The sequence below is a fragment of the Arachis stenosperma genome, chromosome 4 (assembly GCF_014773155.1).
Source record: "Arachis stenosperma cultivar V10309 chromosome 4, arast.V10309.gnm1.PFL2, whole genome shotgun sequence".
Lineage (NCBI taxonomy): Eukaryota > Viridiplantae > Streptophyta > Magnoliopsida > Fabales > Fabaceae > Arachis > Arachis stenosperma.
The window spans coordinates 91,814,211-91,837,909 of record NC_080380.1 but is presented as its reverse complement, the minus strand read 5'-3'; the positions used below and the strand labels follow the sequence as shown (position 1 = coordinate 91,837,909).

Sequence of the window (23,699 nt, the reverse complement as noted above, 5' to 3'; positions counted from 1 at the left end):
AGAAGTGAGAGCTTCTCTCTCTAAACTACTCTAAACTAAAGCTATGACTAATGGTAACTAACATCTAATGTCTTCCTCCTTCAATCCTTGATTCTTTTATTCCTTTCTATCAGTAATTGGCACCAAAATGGGTTCAGAAACCCTCTCAAATCGCCAGGCACGTGTTGCTTTAATGAAGTCATGTGCGGTCATCGACACATGCGCGCATGGTACGCGTGCGCGTCCCTGGCCGATTCTGCAATGTGCGCGCGAGCGCCTTGTGCGCGTGCGCGTGCTTGGTCAAGATCAATTCTTTGGTTTTTGTGCTTCTCTCCACTTGCATGCTTTCTTCCTTGCTCCCTTGATCCATGTCTAGCCTATTTCAACCTGAGATTACTAGCAAACACATCAAGGCATCTTATGGAATCAAGGATGAATTAAAATTATCAAATTAAGGGCTTAAAAAGCATGTTTTTACACTTAAGCACAAATACGGGAGAGATAACAAAACCATGCCAATTCATAGGCTAAATGCGAGAAAAGGTCATCAAAATACTCTAAATTCAGTACAAGATAAACCCTAAAAATGGGATTTATCAACCTCCCCACACTTAAACCTTAGCATGTCCTCATGCTAAAATAAGAAGGAACTAAGAGGTATGACATTTATTGAATGCAACTATGAGTCCTATCTAAATGCAACTACCTAAACTGAATGCAAATGCTTAGTTCAAACAAATCAATTCCCAAGAGACATGCATAAGCACAATAGCTAGGGCAATAGGAGTTAAGTCCCAACCACAATTGTATCGAATTATCAAAAAGAGTTCAAGCTTGCAAGAATATAAATAATATGGGTGAACACATGCACTTGAACTTTGGAACCCTCACCGGATGTGTATCCACTCTATTCACTCAAGTGTTTTAAGGGTTAATTCGCTCAATTCTCCTCTAATCATGCTTTCCAAAATTTGATTTTTCTTCTAACAATCAACATTTATTCAATGCATGCATACATTCATCATGAGGTCTTTCATTTAGGTTGTAATGGGGTTAGGGTCAAGGTAGGATCATTTATGGTTAAGTGGACTAGAGTTTAGATCTTTGATTAGTATAGACTTTCCCACCTAACTATATAATGACCTATACAAATTCAAACTATTTTAACTACCCATTCTTCACTTTTTTCTTACATATTCATGCATCTTATTTCTTGATTCATAACACTTATGCATTGATTCCTTTTTATTGAACTTCACCTTGGGGCATTTTGTCCCCTTTTTTTTTCTTCTCTTTTCATATTTTTTTATATCCCTTTTTTTTATACTTTGTACAAGGACGTCAATTGCATAAGGTCTTATACATTTAATCAATACATGAATATGTTCCCAATTCCTAAATATGGAAGTGTACTACCCCTTTTTATCCCATCCAATGTTCCCAAGCCTCACCAACTTTGAATAATAAACACTCTCACTAGCCTAGGCTAATCAAGGATCCAAACAAGGACTTTTCATTGGTTTTCCGCCGTGGGCTTGTAATGTGCTAAAATGAAGATAAGTTGGTTAAGCATAGGCTCAAATTGGCTAACAATGGAGAGTAAAAGGTAGGCTATTTGGGTAAGTGCGCTAACGAAATAATGGCCTCAATCATACAAATGCATAAATACAAGGAATAAATGGACATATAGAATCAAGCAAATCAAGGATCACAATCATAGAAAGAGAACAATTTCACACAAGAATGGAAAATAAGTGGTTATAAAATGTAACCACATCAATAGGCTCAAGTCTCACAAGCTTGTGTTCTTAATTCAATACATGCTTCACAAAGTATGAATTCAAGCAAGTTTCACCAAAATTTTTCTTCAATCAATTGGGTTAGTGCCCTATAATTAAATTTCTTGAAAAATCTCATTATTTGACTAAGCATTATTGTGATTGAAAAATTCAAAAATTTCCTTAGTTTCCCTTTCCTTTTCTGCTTAAAACCAATTTCTTATGCAAAAAGGGTGACTAAGTTTTTGCAATTCAAAGTATGATTTCTAATCACAACCACAAACTAAAAAGAAAGATATGCAAACATGTATAAAGAAAAATCCAACTAAAAGTATGAAATCTATCATCTAAAACATCTAAAGATATCCATAAGCATCAAAAAATCTAAAATCCAAAATAAGCAGTAAAAGTATCCATAGCGAACCAAAATAGCAAGAGTATCCAAAATAAGCTCAAAATGCATCAAATATATACAAAAGGTATGCAAAATAAGATAACTAGGAAAGTGGCCAAAATATTCACTGGTCCTCTAATGGTGCTACCGGTGACCTCCCCACACTTAAGACCAAGCATCGTCCTCGATGTTAAACCGGAGGATCAGTGGAAGGTACAACGGTAGCTGCTGAATTTGGCTGAGGCTGCAGAATTGGCTCCTCATGGGTCTGTGGTGTCTCTGTAGTGTGAGGAGCAGCTGAAGGTGCATCCTGCTGAGTCGGTGCATCCGCATCCTCCTCCTGATGATCCTGCTCATCGGAGACCGGAGAGTCGGGAAGCAGAGGTAATTCAGCGCCGAGGGAGATGAGTGCCTGATCCATCCGGTCCAGTCGGCGTCTGACATGGAGCCTCTCGCGCTCCAAAAACCGAAACAGGCGCTGGACCAGTAGGTAAGTGGGCTCAGGTGCTGAAGGAGGAACTGTCGAAGAAGATGGAGCTGCTGCTGTAGAAGAGGATGCGGCTGCTGTAGAGGCTGAAGGTCCAACTGTCCCCACTACTGCTCTAGCCCTGGAACGGCGTCTAGCTGGTGGCTTCTCGTGTACCCAACCACCCCAAGGAATAGTAACCTCCTTCTCATCGTCATCTGGGGGTGGTGGTATCACATCATCATCCAACCAGGGGACCTCAGCTATGGCGGCCATACTAGTGACCAAAGTAGGGAATGGAAGTAGGTCACGAATATGCGCTCACCACATACACTGCCAGATCAGTCGAGGAAAATAAACATCCTTCCCCTCCATAACACACCCAATCAGCAGTAGCATCTCCATAGGGATCTCAGAGAAGTGAGTGGTGGGTAAGACACAGTGGGCAAATATCATCTGCCAAGTCTTGGCCTCTCTAGTCAGCTGAGCAAAGAGCATCCCCTTAGGCTTAGTGTTGTTCGCATCCATGACCCATGTAGCATCTGGTTAACCGATCATGCGCTTAAGCGCCTCATAGTCAAAGGTCATGCTGTGAATAGCCAACTCAGCCTGCTGATGGGCGCAGGTGCCATCAGGAAGATGTCGGCACTGCAATGCCTCCTCTATAGCAGTCTCAGTAATCATGACCTCTCTACCCCTCAATTGAACTGAATCCAAAGTGGGACGGAAGAAGTTGCAATAAAACTCCTTCACCCAAGAAATATTGATATCCCCCAAATCTCTATCAACAAAATCCATACCCAACTCTAGGATCCGACTAGTAATAGAGCGTTGTACATCATTGGGAAGGACAAGCTTCTTCTCGGTATTCAGTTTCGTCATCCGATACTTGGAAAGGCGAAGCTCACAGTAAAGATTGGGGAACTTAGTTGGGTCAGTAGAAGGTAACAGTTGATTTTCCTTTTCTTCGTCATTGAAAGGATTCTTAGCATAATTCTTGTAAATGGAGGGAAGAGAGGGTGTAGAATGTTTTCTTTTCTTGGAGGAAGTGGCTATAGCCTTTCCTTTATCTGACATCCTGAAAAAGACAAATATGATAGCAATTAAACATGTAGCATATAGCAATTAAAAGCAACTCCAAGATGTAAGATGAAGTATTGAAAACTTGGTGTGCAAATTAGCATAGGCGGAAATATAAACCAAGAAATCAACACATCCAACAAAGTACACAATTTTTAAAGAATAGGCATGTTCATCATCATAACTCAAAGGAATGGTTAATGAATCGAGTAAAGAGAAATGAAGTGAGTAGGTTAAACAAGTTAGTGAGTAAGAGGTGAGAGTGATAGTTAGTGTTATGATGAAAGAAAGCTTGCCAACAAAAGGATTCACAAAATGCATACAATGTGATGGTTACTAAAGTCAACAACTCTTATTCATTAAGCAATGAAATCATCGTACCTTTGAAGGAATGGTTAAAGAGGGTTAAATGTGAGTAGAAGTTAAATGGCTAACGAAATTAGTGAGTTAAAAAAATGTGGATTAGTGGCATGATGACATTTAGGCTCAAAGAGAATAGGAGTCGTGGCTCATATTCACAATGTTCAAGGCCAATCCCGGAAGTCAAAAGTAACGAGAATTAGTCCAAAATTATAATAAAGGCCAAAATGAAATTAAATTTCTTGAAAATTGGGCAGCATCTCGGCTTAAAATTGGACGTTCCCAGATGGCAACATAGCACAACTAGCACGATTACAATATCAACTAATCACAGCAGCAATAAGAAAGTATCCAGGCAACACAGATTGCATACAGAGCAATTCAAAATTGGCACTTATCAGACAAGTGATCAAACAGAATATAAGCACAAACGGAGCACTTATCAGGCTTAGAATCCTCTATCCAGTCCTAGCTACCTAACCGCAATTATTTCTAACTAATCCTAACATGCAACATTTCAAACTCTAACTAACTATCATTAAGCAGTAGCTAACAGTAATGAAAATTAATGAACACAGAGTTGAAGTATGGAACCTGGGGCAGAGTGAAATAAATGGAAATGGAACTAGGAAGTAGTGGTGGCAGAGAAATGAGCTGGGCGCAGGACGCCGCCGCGGAGGGTGGCGGTTACGGTGGCGGAGCAGTGGTGGTGCTTGGTGCGAGAGAGCAGAGGGCAGAGTGAGTGGATGAGAGAGAGAAAAGACGAGTAGGAGTTGGTTTGTGGAGAGAGAGAGAGAGAGGCTAGCCGTGCGGTGGTGGTGACGGCGGCAGAGGTTGATGGTGGGAAGAAGAAGATGATGAGAGAGAAGAGAGAGTGCGCGACTGCGCAATGCCCTTCGCGTATTAGGGTTATCCTATTTTTGAATCGACGCGAGCGCGCACCGTGCGCGTTCGCGTACATTGAAGAAAATAAGGACCTACGCGTGAGCGTACAGCGCACTCAAGCGTGGATGGGCAAACTTTACAACGGCGCGTGCGCGCACTGGGTTGGGCTCGAGGCTCAGAGTGGGCTTGACGCACGCCCAACTCTCTGGCCAAACGCTTGGAGTGGCAGCATCATATAAGGGACGCGCACGGTGGTGCACGAAATTGCAATCACACTTTTGCAATCCCGCACAACTAACCAGCAAGTGCACTGGGTCGTCCAAGTAATACCTTGCGTGAGCAAGGGTCGATCCCACGGAGATTGTCGGCTTGAAGCAAGCTATGGTTATCTTGTAAATCTTAGTCAGGATATTAAAAATTATCAGCATTGATTGTAAAAAGCAAAAGAACATAAAATGATTACTTGTTCAGCAGTAATGGAGAATAGGTTGAGGCTTTGGAGATGCTCCATCTTCTGAATCTCTGCTTTCCTACTGTCTTCTTCATCAAACACGCAAGGCTCCTTCCATGGCAGGCTGTATGTAGGGTTTCACCGTTGTCAGTGGCTACCTCCCATCCTCTCAGTGAAAATGTTCCTATGCTCTGTCACAGCATGGCTAATCAGCTGTCGGTTCTCGGTCAGGCCGGAATAGAATCCATCGATCCTTTTGCGTCTGTCACTAACGCCCCGCCTGCTAGGAGTTTGAAGCACGTCACAGTCATTCAGTCATTGAATCCTACTCAGAATACCACAGACAAGGTTTAGACCTTCCGGATTCTCTTGAATGCCGCCATCAGTTCTAGCTTATACCACGAAGATTCTGGTTAAGGAATCCAAGAGATATCTACTCAATCTAAAGTAGAACAGGGGTGGTTGTCAGGCACATGTTCATAGTTGAGAATGATGATGAGTGTCACGGATCATCACATTCATCCGGGTTAAGAGCAAGTGATATCTTAGAATGGAAGCAAGCATGATTGAATAAGAAACAGTAGTAATTGCATTAATCCATCAAGACACAGCAGAGCTCCTCACCCCCAACCATGGGGTTTAGAGACTCATGCCGTGGAAGGTATACAATGAAATGTGTAAAAATGTTATGAGGTACAGATACAATGTCAAAAGATCCTATTAATAGTAAACTAGTATCCTAAGGTTTACAGAAATGAGTAAATGGCAGAAAAATCCACTTCCGGGCCCACTTGGTGTGTGCTTGGGCTGAACAATGAAGCATTTTCGTGTAGAGACCTTTTCTGGAGTTAAACGCCAGCTTTCATGCCAGTTTGGGCGTTTAACTCCAAGTTTTATGCCAGTTCCGGCGTTTAACGCTGGAATTTCTGAGGCCGATTTGCTACGCCGATTTGGGCCATCAAATCTTGGGCAAAGTATAAACTATCATATATTGCTGGAAAGCCCAGGATGTCTACTTTCCAATGCCGTTGAGAGCGCGCCAATTGGGCTTCTGTAGCTCCAGAAAATCTACTTCGAGTGCAGGGAGGTCAGAATCCAACAGCATCTGTAGTCCTTTTCAGTCTCTGAATCAGATTTTTGCTCAGAACCTTCAATTTCAGTCAGAAAATACCTGAAATCACAGAAAAACACACAAACTCATAGTAAAGTCCAGAAAAGTGAATTTTTAACTAAAAACTAATAAAAATATACTAAAAACTAACTAAAAGATACTGAAAACATACTAAAAACAATGCCAAAAAGCGTACAAATTATCCGCTCATCACAACACCAAACTTAAATTGTTGCTTGTCCCCAAGCAACTGAAAATCAAAATAGAATAAAAAGAAGAGAATATACTATAGACTCCAAAATATCAAAGAAACATATCTCCAATTAGATGAGCGGGACTAGTAGCTTTTTGCCTCCGAACAGTTTTGGCATCTCACTCTATCCTTTGAAGTCCAGAATGATTGGCATCTATGAGAACTCAGAACTCAGATAATGTTATTGATTCTCCTAGTTAAGTATGATGATTCTTGAACATAGCTAGTGTATGAGTCTTGGCTGTGGCCCAAAGCACTCTGTCTTCCAGTATTACCACCGGATACATACATGCCACAGACACATAATTGGGTGAACCTTTTTAGATTGTGACTCAGCTTTGCTAGAGTCCCCAATTAGAGGTGTCCAAGGTTCTTAAGCACACTCTTTTTGCCTTGGTTCACAACTTTATTTCTTTCTTTTTCTTTTTCTTCTCTTTTCTTTTCTTCTCTTTTCTTTTCTTCTCTTTTTTTTCGAAATTTTTTTTTTTTTAGCTTTTTCTTGCTTCAAGAATCAATTTGATGATTTTTCAGATCCTCAATAACAGTTCTCTTTCTCCTCATTCTTTCAAGAGCCAACAATTTTAACATTCACACAACAACAAATTCAAAAGACATATGCACTGTTCAAGCATACATTCAGAAAACAAAAAGTATTGTCACCACATCAAACTAATTCAACTAGTTTCAAGGATAAATTTCGAAATCCTGTACTTCTTGTTCTTTTGTGATTAAAGCATTTTTCATTTAAGAAAGGTGATGGATTCATAGGACATTCATAGCTTTTAGGCATAAACTTCAAATTTTATTAATTATGAATTAAGAACAAGACTCAGAAAATAAATATAAGATGAAACTAGAAATAGAAAGCAAAAAAAAAACGCAAAACATAGGCTCCTAATGATAGAGGTTTTCACAGAGTTAGGACTCAACAACCTTGATTTTGAGAAGTGGATGCTCCCTCAGCTTGAGAGGAGAGCTTTTGGCGTTTCATCTCTTGGAGTTCACGCCCCTGCTTCTCTTGTTCCTTCAGCAATTTGCAGAGCATGCAGTTCTGATTCTGCTGTTCTTCCTTAAGTTGCTCCATAGTCTCTTGCAACTTGGTGATAGATGCTTCTAGGCTGGCCCAGTAGCCAATTTCAGGAAATTCAGGGAGGAACTCCTGCGCCCTCCTTTTGATAGAGTTGTCTTGCACTTGTCCTTCCATTGACTTCTTGGTGATTGGATGTTCAATGGGTATGAATTCATCTACTCCCATCTTCACCCCAGCCTCTTTACAGAGCAAGGAGATCAAGCTTGGATAAGCCAGTTTGGCTTCAGTGGAATTTTTATTTGCAATTGTGTAGATCTCACAAGCAATCACATGATGAACCTCCACTTCTTTTCCAAGCATAATGCAATGAATCATCACTGCTCTCTTGATGGTGACCTCTGAACGGTTGCTAGTGGGCAATATGGAACGCCCAATAAAGTCTAGCCAACCTCTTGCAATTGGTTTGAGGTCTCCCCTCTTGAGTTGGTTTGGGACACCCTTAGAATTGGTTATCCACTTAGTTCCAGGGAGGCATATGTCCTCTAGAACTTGATCCAACCCTTTATCTACTCTCACCATCCTCCTATTAAAGGAGTCACGATCATCTTGCAGTTGAGGCAATTTGAAGATTTCTCTTATTTTGTCCAGATGGAAGTACATAACTTTCCCTCTGACCATGGTTCTGTAGGTATGGTAAGCGGTTCCAGTCATTCTCTGCTTATCTGTCAGCCACAGATTTGAGTAGAATTCCTAAACCATGTTCCTTCCAACCTTTGTCTCAGGATTGGTTAGAACTTCCCATCCTCTGTTTCGAATTTGCTCTTGGATCCCCGGATATTCATCTTCTTTCAGATCAAATTTTACTTCCGGGATCACTGACCTCAGACCCATTATTTTGTGATAATGGTCTTCATGTTCTTTGGTTAAGAACTTCTCTTGATTCCAAAGATTCTTTGGATTATTCTCTTTCTTGCCTCTTAAATTGGTTTGTTTTCCCTTAGGAGCCATGATATTGATGAATCTTGGCTTAGTGATCACGGAAAAGCACACCAAACTTAGAGGTTTGCTTGTCCTCAAGCAAAAGAAAGGAAGGAAGAGAGAGGGAGGAAGAGGAAATTCGAATGGTGTGGTGGAAAGAGGGAGCCAAACGTGTATTTATAAGGTGGGGAGGGGAGTTTTCGAAAAAAGAGAGAGAAATTTGAAAGGAGATTTGAGAAGATATGGAAAGAATTTGAGAAAAGGGTGAAATTTTTGAACAATGTTTGTAATTGATTTGAAATAAATTTGAAGAATGGTTTTGATTTTTGAAGATTTGAAAGTGAATGATGAATGATTGAAGTGTGATTTTGTAGAAAAGTATGGGTAAGAAAAGGAAAGTTTGAAAAAATTTGATTTGAAAACAAAATTGTGGTCCCCCCACCTTGCTGGCGTTAAACGCCCAGAATGGCACCCATTCTGGCGTTTAACGCCCATTTGTTGCCCCTTTTGGGCGTTTAACGCCCAGCCAGGTGCCCTGGCTGGCGTTAAACGCCAGAAATCCTTTATCACTGGGCGTTTTTCGAAACGCCCAGGATGCTGCACACCTGGCGTTAAACGCCCAGAATGGTGCCCATTCTGGCGTTTAACGCCCAAAATGGCACCATTCCTGGCGTTAAACGCCCAGAATGGTACCCATTCTAGCGTTTAACGCCCAAAATGTCCCTTACTGGCGTTTTTTCGCCAGTAAGCTCATTTTCTCTGCTTTTTGAGCTGAATCCTTCTGTAACTCTGTGAATTCCTTCATTTTTGATACTTGCCTCTGTAAGAACAAATCATATAACCTCCTAATGACTGGGTTGCCTCCCAGCAAGCGCTTCTTTACTGTCTTTAGCTGGACCTTCACTGAGAATCACTCAAGTCTCAGTTTTGAGCATTCCTGCTCAAAATTGCCTTCAAGATAATGCTTGATTCTCTGTCCGTTAACAATGAACTTTCTGTCAGAATCAATATCCTGAAGCTCAACATATCCATATGGTGACACTCCTGTGATCACATACGGACCCCTCCACCGGGATTTGAGTTTTCCTGGGAACAATTTGAGCCTGGAGTTGAAGAGCAGAACTTTTTGTCCTGGCTCAAAGACTCTGGTTGACAATTTCTTGTCATGCCACTTCTTTGCCTTTTCCTTATAAATTTTTGCATTTTCAAAGGCATCGAGTCTGAACTCCTCTAGCTCATTTAACTGGAGCAATCTTTTTTCACCAGCTAACTGAGCATCCATGTTTAGGAATCTGGTTGCCCAGTAGGCTTTATGTTCCAGTTCCACAGGCAAATGACAGGCCTTCCCATACACCAGTTGGTATGGAAAAGTTCCTATAGGAGTCTTGAATGCTGTTCTGTATGCCCACAGAGCATCATCCAAGCTCTTTGCCCAATCCTTTCTTCGGGCTATCACAGTCCGTTCTAGGATTCTTTTTAGCTCTCTGTTAGAGACTTCAGCTTGCCTATTTGTCTGTGGATGATACGGAGTTGCTACTTTATGGCTGATTCCATATCTAACCATAGCAGAGTATAGCTGTTTGTTGCAGAAATGAGAGCCCCCATCACTGATTAGTACTCTGGGAACACCAAATCTGCTGAAGATGTGTTTCTGGAGGAATTTTAGCACGGTCTTGGTATCATTAGTGGGTGTAGTAATTGCTTCTACCCACTTAGATACATAGTCCACCGCCACCAGAATGTAAGTGTTTGAGTATGATGGTGGAAATGGCCCCATGAAGTCAATTCCCCATACATCAAACAATTCTATCTCTAATATCCCTTGTTGAGGCATGGCATATCCGTGAGGCAGGTTACCAGCTCTTTGGCAACTGTCACAGTTACGCACAAACTCTCGGGAATCTTTATAGAGAGTAGGCCAGTAGAAGCCACACTGGAGGACTTTAGTGGCTGTTCGCTCACTTCCAAAATGTCCTCCATATTGTGATCCATGGCAGTGCCATAGGATCCTTTGTGCTTCTTCTCTGGGTACGCATCTGCGGATTACTCCGTCAGCACATCTCTTAAAGAGATATGGTTCAACCCAGAGGTAGTACTTGGCATCTGAAATTAATTTCTTTCTTTGCACATTGCTGTACTCCTTGGGTATGAACCTCACAGCTTTATAGTTTGCCATATCTGCAAACCATGGAGCTTCCTGAATGGCAAAGAGTTGCTCATCTGGGAAAGTCTCAGAGATCTCAGTAGAAGGGAGGGACGCCCCAGCTACTGGTTCTATTCGGGACAGATGATCAGCTACTTGGTTCTCTATCCCTTTTCTGTCTCTTATTTCTATATCAAACTCTTGCAGAAGCAACACCCATCTTATTAGCCTGGGTTTTGAATCCTGCTTTGTGAGTAAGTATTTAAGAGCAGCATGGTCAGTGTACACAACCACCTTGGACCCTACTAGATAAGATCTAAACTTGTCAATGGCATAAACCACTGCAAGTAATTCTTTTTCTGTGGTTGTGTAATTCTTCTGTGCATCATTTAGAACACGGCTAGCATAATAAATGACATGCAGAAGTTTGTTATGCCTCTGTCCCAACACTGCACCAATGGCATGATCACTGGCATCACACATTAATTCAAATGGTAATGCCCAATCTGGTGTAGAGATGACTGGTGCTGTGACCAGTTTAGCTTTCAGGGTCTCAAACGCCTGCTGACACTGTGTGTCAAACACAAATGGCGTGTCAGCAGCTAGCAGGTTACTCAAAGGTTTTGCAATTTTCGAAAAATCCTTTATAAACCTTCTATAAAATCCTGCATGCCCCAGAAAGCTTCTGATTGCCTTAACATTGGCAGGTGGTGGTAATTTTTCAATTACCTCTACCTTTGCCTTATCCACCTCTATTCCCCTGCTTGAAATTTTGTGCCCAAGGACAATTCCCACAGTCACCATAAAGTGACATTTCTCCCAGTTTAAAACCAGGTTAGTCTCTTGGCATCTTTTCAGGACAAGTGCTAGGTGGTTAAGACAGGAGCTGAATGAGTCTCCATACACTGAGAAGTCATCCATGAAGACTTCCAGAAATTTCTCTACCATATCTGAGAAGATAGAGAGCATGCACCTCTGAAAGGTTGCAGGTGCATTGCACAGACCAAAAGGCATCCTTCTGTAGGCAAACACGCCAGAAGGGCAAGTAAATGCTGTTTTCTCTTGGTCCTGAGGATCTACTGCAATTTGGTTGTAGCCTGAATAGCCATCCAAAAAGCAGTAGTAATCATGACCAGCTAGTCTTTCTAGCATTTGGTCTATGAATGGTAAAGGAAAATGATCCTTTCTGGTGGCTGTATTGAGCCTTCTGTAGTCAATACACATGCGCCACCCTGTGACTGTTCTTGTAGGAACCAGTTCATTTTTTTCATTATGAACCACTGTCATGCCTCCCTTTTTGGGGACAACTTGGACAGGGCTCACCCAGGGGCTATCAGAAATAGGATAAATAATCCCAGCCTCTAGTAATTTAGTGACCTCTTTCTGCACCACCTCCTTCATGGCTGGATTTAGCCTCCTCTATGGTTGAACCACTGGTTTGGCATCATCCTCCAACAGGATTTTGTGCATGCATCTAGCTGGGCTAATGCCCTTAAGATCACTTATGGACCACCCAAAAGCTGTCTTGTGTGTCCTTAGCACTTGAATCAGTGCTTCCTCTTCCTGTGGATTCAAAGCAGAGCTTATGATTACTGGAAAAGTGTCACCCTCTCCCAGAAATGTGTACTTCAGGGAAGGTGGTAGAGGTTTGAGTTCAGGTTTGGGAGGTTTATCCTCCTCCTGAGGAATTTTCGAAAATTCCTTTGCTTCCTCTAGTTCTTCTTGATCAGGTTGAGCATCTTTGAAGATGTCCTCAAGCTCTGATTCTAGGCTTTCAGCCATATTGATCTCTTCTACCAGAGAGTCAATAATGTCAGCGCCCATGCAGTCATTTGGTGTGTCTGGATACTGCATAGCTTTTACAGCATTCAACTTGAACTCATCCTCATTGACTCTGAGGGTTACTTCCCCTCTTTGTACATCAATGAGGGTTCGTTCAGTTTCTAGGAAAGGTCTTCCTAGAATGAGAGTTGCACTCTTGTGCTCCTCCATTTCCAGCACCCAAAGTCAGTGGGAAAGGCAAAGGGCCCAACCTTGACAATCATGTCCTCTATTATGCCTGATGGGTGTTTAATGGAGCCATCAGCAAGTTGGAGGCATATCCTGGTTGGTTTGACTTCTCCAGCCAACCCAAGCTTTCTGATAGTGGATGCAGGTATTAGATTGATGCTTGCTCCAAGATCACATAGAGCTGTCTTGGTGCAAGCACCTTCTAATGTGCATGGTATCATAAAGCTTCCAGGATCTTGAAGCTTTTCTGGTAAGCTTTTCAGAATGACTGCACTGCATTCTTCAGTGAGAAACACTTTTTCAGTTTCTCTCCAATCCTTCTTATGACTTAAGATCTCTTTCATGAACTTAGCATAAGAAAGTATTTGCTCAAGTGCCTCTGCAAACGGAATCTTTATTTCAAGAGTCCTTAGATAGTCTGCAAAGCGGGCAAATTGCTTATCCTGTTCCGCTTTGCGGAGTTTCTGAGGATAAGGCATCTTGGCTTGATATTCTTCAACCTTAGATGCTGCAGGTTTATTCCTTACAGAAGTGGTTGAAGAAGTCTTGTTAGAGGGGTGATTATCAGCACTCTCAGGTGTCTGATCTTCCCTTGGCGTTTGAACGCCAGGAATGGGTGAATGGTGCGCGAAATTGTGATTCACTACACAACTTTGCACAACTAACCAGCAAGTGCACTGGGTCGTCCAAGTAATACCTTGCGTGAGCAAGGGTCGATCCCACGGAGATTGTTGCTATGAAGCAAGCTATGGTCACCTTGTAAATCTCAGTCAGGCATACTCAAATGGGTATAGATGATGAATAAAGCATAATGATAAAGATAGAGATACTTATGTATATCATTGGTGAGAGCTTCAGACAAGCGTATGAAGATGCCTTCCCTTCCGTCTCTCTGCTTTCCTACAGTCTTCATCCAATCCTTCTTACTCCTTTCCATGGCAAGCTTATGCAAGGGTTTCACCGTTGTCAGTGGCTACCTCCCATCCTCTCATTGGAAATGTTCAACGCACCCTGTCACGGCACGGCTATCCATCTGTCGGTTCTCAATCAGGCCGGAATAGAATCCAGTGATTCTTTTGCGTCTGTCACTAACGCCCCGCCTTCAGGAGTTTGAAGCACGTCACAGTCATTCAATCATTGAATCCTACTCAGAATACCACAGACAAGGTTAGACCTTCCGGATTCTCTTGAATGCCGCCATCAGTTCTTGCCTATACCACGAAGATTCCGGTTAAAGAATCCAAGAGATATTCACTAGAGCCTCGTATGCTTGTAGAACAAGAGTGGTTGTCAGTCACTTTGTTCATGAGTGAGAATGATGATGAGTGTCACGGATCATCACATTCATCAAGTTGAAGAACAAGTGATATCTTGGACAAAGAACAAGCGGAATTGAATAGAAGAACAATAGTAATTGCATTAATACTCGAGGTACAGCAGAGCTCCACACCTTAATCTATGGTGTGTAGAAACTCCACCGTTGAAAATACATAAGAACAAGGTCTAGGCATGGCCGAATGGCCAGCCTCCCAAAGAGGGTTCAATCATAAAAACATGATCAAAAGATGAAAATACAATAGTAAAAGGTCCTACTTATAGAAAACTAGTAGCCTAGGGTGTACAGAGATGAGTAAATGACATAAAAATCCACTTCCGGGCCCACTTGGTGTGTGCTTGGGCTGAGCAATGAAGCATTTTCGTGTAGAGACTCTTCTTGGAGTTAAACGCCAGCTTTTATGCCAGTTTGAGCGTTTAACTCCCATTTAGGTGCCAGTTCCGGCGTTTAACGCTGGAATTCCTGAGGGTGACTTTGAACGCCGGCTTGGGCCATCAAATCTTGGGCAAAGTATGGACTATCATATATTGCTGGAAAGCCCAGGATGTCTACTTTCCAACGCCATTGAGAGCGCGCCAATTGGGCTTCTGTAGCTCCAGAAAATCCACTTCGAGTGCAGGGAGGTCAGAATCCAACAGCATCTGCAGTCCTTTTTAGTCTCTGGATCAGATTTTTGCTCAGGTCCCTCAATTTCAGCCAGAAAATACCTGAAATCACAGAAAAACACACAAACTCATAGTAAAGTCCAGAAAAGTGAATTTTTGCTAAAAACTAATAAAAATATACTAAAAACTAACTAGATCATACTAAAAACATACTAAAAACAATGCCAAAAAGCGTACAAATTATCCGCTCATCAGTGAAGTTTGGGCATTAAACGCCAACTTCTCTCCCTTTTCTGGCGTTTGAACGCCAGAACTGGGCAAGGAATGGGCGTTTAACGCCAACTTTCCTTCCCTTTCTGGCGTTTGAACGCCAATAACATTCCTCTCTGGGCTCTTACTGTCCTCAGAGGGATTTTGAACAGTGGTTTGGTTATCCTCTGTCAATTGTTCCCTGTTTGGCTTTTTGCTCTTTTGAGCAGTGGTATTCAGTGTTCTCCCACTCCTCAGTTGAACTGCTTGACATTCTTCTGTTATTTGTTTAGATATTTGCTGTTTTGCTTGATTCAACTGCAGTTCTATGTTCTTGTTAGCAACCTTAGTATCATGGAGCATTTCTTTAAATTCTGCTAACTGTTCTGTCATCAGGAGCAATTGTTGATTAAGCTCATTCATCTGTTCCTGGGGATTAGGATCAGTGACTAATGCCATGACTTCCTCCTTTGGAACGAACTCATTGCTAGAATATAAGTATTGGTTTCTAGCAACAGTGTCTATAAGCTCTTGAGCTTCTTCAATTGTCTTTCTCATGTGTATGGATCCACCAGCTGAGTGGTCTAAAGACATCTGAGCTTTTTCTGTAAGCCCATAGTAGAAGATGTCTAACTGTACCCACTCTGAAAACATTTCAGAGGGGCATTTTCTAAGCATACCTCTATACCTCTCCCAGGCATTATAAAGGGATTCATTATCCTCTTGTTTAAAGCCTTGGATGTCCAGCCTTAGCTGTGTCATCCTCTTTGGAGGGTAAAAATGATTCAGGAATTTGTCTGACAACTGTTTCCATGTCTTTATGCTTGCTGTAGGTTGGTTATTCAACCACCTTTTAGCTTGATCCTTTACAGCAAATGGAAACAGTAATAGTCTGTAGACATCCTGATCTACCTCTTTATCATGTACTGTGTCAGCAATTTGTAAGAACTGTGCCAGAAACTCAGTAGTTTCTTCCTGTGGAAGACCGGAATACTGGCAATTTTGCTGCACTATGATAATGAGTTGAGGATTTAGCTCAAAGCTGCTTGCTTTGATGGGAGGTGTACAGATGCTACTCCCATATGCAGCTGTAATGGGGTTAGCATATGACCCCAGAGTCCTTTTGGACTGATCAATCCCTCTTAGGTCCATAATGGATAAAAGGGAAATGATAATGATTGCAAACAGATAAATTTTGTTTTTTTTTTTTTGAAATAAACGAAAAAAATTAAAATAAAATAAAAGAAAATTAAGATAGAAATTCGAAAATCAAAAAGAAAATAAGATCAAAGCAAATTGAGAACTGAATCAAATAGTTAATTAAAAAGATTTTGAAAATAGCAATTAGAAAGATATGATTGAAAAAATTTTTATGAAAAAGATTTGATTTTTGAAAAGAGGAAAGAGAAAAACACAAAAAGACACCAAACTTAAAATTTTTAGAAAATCAAACACTAATTTTCGAAAATTTTAAAGGAAAAACACAAAGAGAACACCAAACTTAGAATTTTTATGAATCAAAAAGGGACTAAGAACATGCAAAAACGAAAATCAAGAGAAAAATAAAAGCATGCAAAAGACACCAAACTTAAAATATGAAACTAGACTCAACTAAAAGACTCTAAACCAACACAAATAAACAGTCCTAATCTAAGCAACAAGATAAGCCGTCAGTTGTCCAAACTCGAACAATCCCCGGCAACGGCGCCAAAAACTTGGTGCACGAAATTGCAATCACACTTTTGCAATCCCGCACAACTAACCAGCAAGTGCACTGGGTCGTCCAAGTAATACCTTGCGTGAGCAAGGGTCGATCCCACGGAGATTGTCGGCTTGAAGCAAGCTATGGTTATCTTGTAAATCTTAGTCAGGATATTAAAAATTATCAGGATTGATTGTAAAAAGCAAAAGAACATAAAATGATTACTTGTTCAGCAGTAATGGAGAATAGGTTGAGGCTTTGGAGATGCTCCATCTTCTGAATCTCTGCTTTCCTACTGCCTTCTTCATCAAACACGCAAGGCTCCTTCCATGGCAAGCTGTATGTAGGGTTTCACCGTTGTCAGTGGCTACCTCCCATCCTCTCAGTGAAAATGTTCCTATGCTCTGTCACAGCATGGCTAATCAGCTGTCGGTTCTCGGTCAGGCCGGAATAGAATCCATCGATCCTTTTGCGTCTGTCACTAACGCCCCGCCTGCTAGGAGTTTGAAGCACGTCACAGTCATTCAGTCATTGAATCCTACTCAGAATACCACAGACAAGGTTTAGACCTTCCGGATTCTCTTGAATGCCGCCATCAGTTCTAGCTTATACCACGAAGATTCTGGTTAAGGAATCCAAGAGATATCTACTCAATCTAAAGTAGAACAGGGGTGGTTGTCAGGCACATGTTCATAGTTGAGAATGATGATGAGTGTCACGGATCATCACATTCATCCGGGTTAAGAGCAAGTGATATCTTAGAATGGAAGCAAGCATGATTGAATAAGAAACAGTAGTAATTGCATTAATCCATCAAGACACAGCAGAGCTCCTCACCCCCAACCATGGGGTTTAGAGACTCATGCCGTGGAAGGTATACAATGAAATGTGTAAAAATGTTATGAGGTACAGATACAATGTCAAAAGATCCTATTAATAGTAAACTAGTATCCTAAGGTTTACAGAAATGAGTAAATGACAGAAAAATCCACTTCCGGGCCCACTTGGTGTGTGCTTGGGCTGAGCAATGAAGCATTTTCGTGTAGAGACCTTTTCTGGAGTTAAACGCCAGCTTTCATGCCAGTTTGGGCGTTTAACTCCAAGTTTTATGCCAGTTCCGGCGTTTAACGCTGGAATTTCTGAGGCCGATTTGCTACGCGGATTTGGGCCATCAAATCTTGGGCAAAGTATGGACTATCATATATTGCTGGAAAGCCCAGGATGTCTACTTTCCAATGCCGTTGAGAGCGCGCCAATTAGACTTCTGTAGCTCCAGAAAATCCACTTCGAGTGCAGGGAGGTCAGAATCCAACAGCATCTGCAGTCCTTTTCAGTCTCTGAATCAGATTTTTGCTCAGAACCTTCAATTTCAGTCAGAAAATACCTGAAATCACAGAAAAACACACAAACTCATAGTAAAGTCCAGAAAAGTGAATTTTTAACTAAAAACTAATAAAAATATACTAAAAACTAACTAAAAGATACTGAAAACATACTAAAAATAATGCCAAAAAGCGTACAAATTATCCGCTCATCACACGGCAAGTGCGCGTTCGTGTATATTGAGGAATTGTCGTAAGGTGCGCTAGCGCGATGCGTGCGCTCGCGTCTATTCCACTTTTAGACATATGGGTGCGCACGCGGCGAGTGCGCGTCCACGCAGATTGAGTTGGGCTAGAGGCTTAAGGTTGGCCCAGATCCAGCACAACTCTCTGGTGCTTGGCTCAAAATTTTGCAGCAGCAGATCGACGCGGACGCGGCAGGTGCGCGTCCGCGTGCACTTCCTTGTTCTAATGATTGGCGCGCACGCACGTAGTCCGCGTCAGCGTGGGTCATGTTGGGCTCAGGGCATAGTGGTTGCCCAAGAGAGGCCCAACTCTCTGGAATGTGGGTGATGATACATCCGCTCAGGGACGCGTGCGCATACATTGTGCGCGCGCGTCCACCCCCCCTCTTTTTTTTTTTTAAGTAGAAAAAAAATTATGCTCAGGTGCTCCCCATACTGCTCACAACTCTTTATTCATCTACTACTAAACACAAAAATGCAATTCACAAAAATGCAATTTGATATTATTCATCTACTACTAAACACAACATACATGTGAATATACTAACAATTAAGTTGTACAAACAAATTTATATGAAACATCTACCTAAAATGGTAACTCAAATCACTTATTAAGCAAATTTAAAAGAGAATGGAAAGAGTTTACCATGGTGGGGTGTCTCCCACCTAGCACTTTTAGTTTAAGTTCTTAAGTTGGACATTTTGAGGAGCTTATTGTCATGGTGGCTTATGTTTGTACTCATCCTTGAATCTCCAAGGATCTTTGCTTCTCAATTGGTTGACAGAAATTCCAACCATTTTCATCAAGCTTGGGCAAAGTTCTACCCAAGATATGAGTCCCCATAGTTGGTCTTCACATAGTGAACCGGGATCCCATATCTTATCTTCACACCCATCCGTTAGTTGAGTTTCATGATTTTTCCGTACGGGTGGTTGACATAAGGGTGATTGACACATAGAATTCTCTTTATTCCACCAATGCTTCCTTCTAGACCCATATACGGAGATTTCCGTTCCATCCTCATTCCTATACCTTAGAGTCTTGGCCTTTATGATTTTTATACCGAATTTCCAACCACTACACAACTCTCTCTTATTCCTAACTCCACAAAGAGCTCGAAGTTGACCATCATTTTCAATTAAACCATATTCAAGTGAGAAGTTAAAGCTTAGAGATAGAGATTTTACCCACTTAAATGTTGTATTCGATGGTAACTTGGGTAGGGAGGTTTCCCCACACTTAGACAATGCAAGGTCCACTTCCTTGTGCTCTTCAATTTCAACCTCTTTCCTTTTACTTGGCCTGGTGTTGTCTTCAAGAACTTCATCTTGCCCAATGGGAGGTGATTCAATTTTTGATAGGAATTCATTGATGAGTAAATCCATCTCTTGATCAACCTCTTCATATTCTTCAATTTCAATATACACCATGCCACTTTCGTCTTCCTTGGGAGGTTGTGCACACTCTTTTATAACTTCAACTTTATGTCCAATGGGAGAGAGTTCCATTGTAGAGAGAAATTCATCCATGATTGAATCCATCTCTTGATAAGCTTCTTCCAAGTCTCCAACGATGATATGCCTTGGAGGTTGCACACCCTCCTCAACATCAATATCAAGCTTTTTGGAAGAGTGCTCCGTGATGCTACATTCCCATGGAACTTCAACATCTCCTAATTCTTCAACCACTTCTTCCTTTTCTTCAATGATCATAGGCCCCTCCAATTGTTCCAACACAAAATTTGATTCCTCCTTTTCCACCGAATTTTCCAATTCCTCCTTCATACTTTGCTCTTCTTTTGACCTTTCACATGTGGTTACGGAATTACCTTGAGTCTTCAAATATTGGTGGGCTAGAGTGTGCACCACCTTGTTCAAATTGGTCACAAACTCAAGTGTATCCCGCTTCATGGCTTCTTGTCCTTGAAGTAACAAAGTGGGAGGATCGTTTATTGGGGCTTGTGGTGGGTAGGACGGTTCATCATTTTGGAGAGAGGGTTTATGGTAAGAGGGTGGTTCTTGGGAGTAATCTTGATAGAGTTGTGGTGGTTCTAAAGGTTCTTGCTCATAATGGTCATAAGAATATGGTATGGATGATTAATCATATGATGGATATGGATCATAGGAAGGTGCTTGGTATGGAAAGGCTTGTGAGAATGGTTGAGGGCTATGTTGAGGTTGAGATTCATAGGCATATGATGGTGATTGTTGAAAATCACAAGGAGATTCACCATAGCCATTTGATTGGTATGCATCATAGAATGGCTCTTCTTCATAGTGCATTGGTGGGGGTTGTTGCCAAGAGGATTGATCATATGCATATGGCTCCTCCCACCTTTGATTGTTCCAACCTTGATACACATTCTCATTGAAGTTCTCATCTCCTACAACATAGTTGTAATCACACTCATAGCCAAAGTGAGAATTCATGGTGGAAAGAGAAAATAAAATTCTACAACTAGCAAATAAGGCAAAAAGCAAGATATTCACACTATTCACATATGTACAATAACCAATAACATAACACCATTGCATTCCCCAGCAACGGTGCCATTTTGATGAATAGATTTTTGACGGTTTAGAATTTCACTAATGAAATCTCGTTGTAAAGTATAGTTTCTAAACCAACAATAACCCTTTTATACAAAAAGTTGTTTGTCACAAGTACAAACCCCTAAATTTATAAACCGAAGTATTGGACCTCGGGTCGTTCTCCCTAGGAATTACAATAAAGTGTCTTGTTATTGGTTATGAGTTATTTTGGGGTTTTGGATAAGAAGCATGAAAAGTAAATGGCAATGAAAATAAACTAACAACTATAAAAGGCTCTTGGCAAGGTATGAAAATTAGAAGTCCTATCCTAGTTATCCTTCTCAATTGTGATAAGAATTGTTCATTGCTACCACTTAGTTAACCTCTAACCATGGAGGGAAGTCAAGTGGATGAATCAATTTGATTCCTCAAGTTCTAATCAACTCCTAAAGGAATGACTAGCTTTAGAGACATTCAAATCAATTAGCAACTTCTAATTATCAATCAACAAGGGAATTAGATAACTCAAGAGTCACTAATTACTCTACCTAGGCCAAGAGGAACAAAATCTACACTAGGACTCAACCAAGCATTTCATCAAACACTTGGAAGGCACAAAAGGAAAGCATAGTAAATCAACAACAAGAATGAAATCTAACAACAATTATTACAAAGAATTTAACAACAACAATCAAGGAAATCACAATTATCATGAATTACCTCAAATTGCATTATTGAAAGAAAACAAATGAACAACAATCTATCCAAAACAAAATGAAGAATTACAATTATTAAAGTACATAACTAGAAAGAGGAAGAGGGGAAGATTAGAACTTGATGAAGGAAAAGTGAATTGAAGCATGAATTAAACCTAGATCTAAGAGGAGAGATTAACCTAATCCTAATCCTAGAGAGAAGTGAGAGCTTCTCTCTCTAAACTACTCTAAACTAAAGCTATGACTAATGGTAACTAACATCTAATGTCTTCCTCCTTCAATCCTTGATTCTTTTATTCCTTTCTATCAGTAATTGGCGCCAAAATGGGTTCAGAAACCCTCTCAAATCGCCAGGGACGTGTTGCTTTAATGAAGTCATGTGCGGTCATCGACGCGTGCGCGCATGTTACGCGTGCGCGTCGCTGGCCGATTCTGCAATGTGCGCGCGAGCGCCTTGTGCGCGTGCGCGTGCTTGGTCAAGATCAATTCTTTGGTTTTTGTGCTTCTCTCCACTTCCATGCTTTCTTCCTTGCTCCCTTGATCCATGTCTAGCCTATTTCAACCTGAGATTACTAGCAAACACATCAAGGCATCTTATGAAATCAAGGATGAATTAAAATTATCAAATTAAAGGCTTAAAAAGCATGTTTTTACACTTAAGCACAAATACGGGAGAGATAACAAAACCATGCCAATTCATAGGCTAAATGCGAGAAAAAGTCATCAAAATACTCTAAATTTAGTACAAGATAAACCCTAAAAATGGGGTTTATCAGATATGATTTGCGCTAGGGCGTGAGGGTAGCTTCGCGCTCGCACAACTCTCTGTGTGAAACATGTTTTTGCCAAATTTCAGGGTGACGCGGTCGCGTGGTTGACGCGATTGCGTGGATGGTCAGATTGAGAAAATGCCGCAGACGCGTGGGGCACGCGTTTGTGTGGCTAGACTTGTGCGACTAGCACAAGTGTAGCCCGGCTCTAGCACAACTCACTACCATACATTCTTTTACGTCGAATTGCAGAGCCACGCGTTCGCGTGGGGAGGCCATTTTACAAATGACGTGAGTGCGTCATCCACGCGGACGCGTGGGTCAAATGGTGCCAGGGGCATGCCTCCAGCCACATACCTGTGCAACTCTCTGTTCCTTTTCTTTAATGATGCGAAGGCACTATGACGCGAGCGCGTCGCATGCCTTGACCCCTTTTTTTTTATGCAGTATGCAATATGCGGATGAGATACAGAATATAGGCGTTAGTATTGAGAGGAGTTATTGACAAAGGAAGGTAAGGAGAGGGGAGGAACGATCATACTATGGTGGGTTGTCTCCCACCCAGCACTTTGCTTTAACGTCCTTAAGTTGGACGCTCCACTAGCTCAATCTTCTGCTGTGGGCGGATCTTCCAAGAAGAAGATCTCTAGTTCCTGGTTTTTCGCCATCGTTTCGCCATGGAATAACTTCAAGCGCTGTCCATTGACCTTGATAAGTTCAGAGCTTGAAGGATGGCTCAAGTGAAAGACTCCGTATGGTTTCACCTTTTCTACTCGATAGGGACCATCCCATCTGGATCTCAGCATGCCTGGCATGAGTCGTATTCTGGAGTTGTAAAGTAGGACTAAGTCCCCAGGTTGGAATTCTCTTCTCTTAATGCTCTTGTCATGCACAGCCTTCACCTTCTCTTTATACAGCCTGGAGTTTTCATAAGCCTCTAGGCGAAGGCTCTCTAATTCTTGCAGTTGCAACTTTCGTTCAGCTCCGGCTCTCTCATAGTCCATGTTGCACTCCTTTACTGCCCAGAAAGCCTTGTGTTCTAACTCAACTGGGAGGTGACAGGCCTTTCCGTAAACCAAGCGGAAAGGACTTATCCCAATTGGTGTCTTGTATGCTGTCCGATATGCCCAAAGCGCATCTTGGAGCCTGGTGCTCTAGTCTTTTCTATGAGGCTTGACTACCTTTTGCAGTATGCGCTTTATCTCTCTGTTAGACACATCTGCTTGCACATTAGTCTGGGGGTGATAGGCTGTTGATACTTTATGAATTATCCTATGCCTCTTTAGTAAACCTGTTAGTCTCCT

General features: G+C 41.5%; 1 protein-coding gene across 1 annotated transcript; it reads right to left on the bottom strand.

Annotated features, from left to right (window-relative positions):
- Positions 1-23,000: 23,000 nt before the first annotated feature.
- On the bottom strand, positions 23,001-23,399 carry LOC130975197 (uncharacterized). Its single transcript, XM_057900020.1, has one exon. The coding sequence runs from the start codon at positions 23,397-23,399 to the stop codon at positions 23,001-23,003; it is 399 nt and encodes a 132-aa protein (XP_057756003.1).
- Positions 23,400-23,699: the final 300 nt, after the last annotated feature.